At 45.5% G+C, this 1,667-nt stretch overlaps 1 protein-coding gene across 1 annotated transcript; it reads right to left on the bottom strand.

Moving 5' to 3' along the window:
* Positions 1-423: 423 nt before the first annotated feature.
* On the bottom strand, positions 424-738 carry BJ212DRAFT_1490954 (uncharacterized protein; the record flags this gene model as incomplete). The annotated part of the gene is made up of 1 exon (XM_041341480.1): positions 424-738. The coding sequence occupies one exon, from the start codon at positions 736-738 to the stop codon at positions 424-426; it is 315 nt and encodes a 104-aa protein (XP_041184823.1).
* Positions 739-1,667: the final 929 nt, after the last annotated feature.

Genomic DNA, 1,667 nt, shown 5'->3' with positions numbered 1-1,667 from the left:
AGGCTGCATACAGGAGCAGAGTGCATTCTCCAAAGGGTTCAGTCCTACAGGGATGCACCACAATGTTCATAAAGAACATGGTGATGGCCCATTGGCGCTTCTCAGGCCAGTTCAGCTTGTTGATGTAGAGGAGGAAACTGTTCTTTGTGAGGTCGAACTGGTGCCAATTGAGGCTATGGTCTTGAATGGCTTTGTGGGATGCTTTGAAGGATGTGACTGGCTTGAGGGTGATGAAGTCATCAACCCTTGTGAAACCAAAAGCGTCCTCTGCTGACAATTTTGCTTCATCTGAGGTTTCCTTGCAACTGTCAGGGCTAAAATACCAAAGCTCCATGTACTCAAAGGACTTCAACTTGTGTATGGCATACTGAGATGGATGAGGGGTGAGGGTGTCGCCTACCACCATTCCACACTTGAAATCGTTCATCTTGGCTTCTTCTTCTCAGCTTCCTGAAGTTCATCTTCAGTTTCTTGTTCTAGGTGAAGATGTTCATGCTCTGTGTGTTCATGTGCTGTTTGTGCTGCTTCAGCTGTGAGACGAGCATCCTCATTGACTTGCGCAACCCATGCAATGCTTCTGTTGTCCCAGTCCTGCTGCCAGGCTGTGGTGAGGTCAGCTGCTACTTCCTGGTGCAATGCTTGTGTTCCACCAATGATGCAGTCTCTGAGAGCTTCAAAGGTGGGAGATGTGAAGTCGGGTTGGATATCCAGAGCCAGGTCTGATGTGATCCTGGCCATGTTGGAAGGACAGAGGTATTTATTATTATGGGTTCTTAGTTTTGAGAAAAGGGAAAATTGAAGAGGAGAAATGATGTAGGTATGGTGCAGAGGTAGAGAGGTAGAATAAGAGAAAAGAAATGCTTGATAGGACTAGAGTCTATGAGCGAGATGGGTGAGTGGAAACACAAGATGCTACTGGCACCTTCCACTTGCCTGAAGACCTTACTCTAATTCTTTGCTCATGCCTCATTATGTAATAGAGTGGCCACATCATGTCATGAGTGACCTGGTTGAACATGTGTCAACTAACTATATATCATCTTGTATTCATATGCCAAAATGTTTTTGCACGTTTTTTGTGATGATTATCCCACACACCAAATCAGACATGAATCATGGTGTATTTTCTACATGCAGCAAGTGATCAGAACATTGTACAAAAGCATAGTATCGAGACAACAGACACCTTGGATTTACCTTGGAATGGCCCCTCCTTCAGATGATCCTGGCACTGCATTGGCAATGGGACTCCTGCTCCTGCAATGCCATCTGTCAAAGCCTCACACTGATATGCATGCTAGTAGCCAACTTGACCTTCACGACCAGCTGGATGCATGTATTCTCCACAGATGTCTGATGGGGGAGGTCCATGCGAACAGTCATCCAGAAGTTCATGGTCTGTGTACCATGCGTCATGATAATATGGCTGTCTATTCCCACTGGCATCACAATAACCTGGGTTCTCATGGTAAGGAGCATAAGCATATCCTGGGTAAGGTTCACCACAGTCACCATAATACAAATATTCCCTCTGATAAGGGTACTCTCCTTCGGTCATGGTCGCCTGGCATATGCATGCCAGCCCAAGTCTTCATGGTACATGTACAGTGGCTCAAAAAAGTGACTCAATGTTTGTGACTTTTTGTGTAATTGCTGTATTATGAGCT

Source organism: Suillus subaureus (genome assembly GCF_016647635.1).
Source record: "Suillus subaureus strain MN1 chromosome Unknown BJ212scaffold_582, whole genome shotgun sequence".
Classification (NCBI taxonomy): Eukaryota; Fungi; Basidiomycota; class Agaricomycetes; order Boletales; family Suillaceae; genus Suillus; species Suillus subaureus.
The sequence above is the reverse complement of the archived record's forward strand: the minus strand, read 5'-3'. Positions and strand labels throughout refer to the sequence as shown.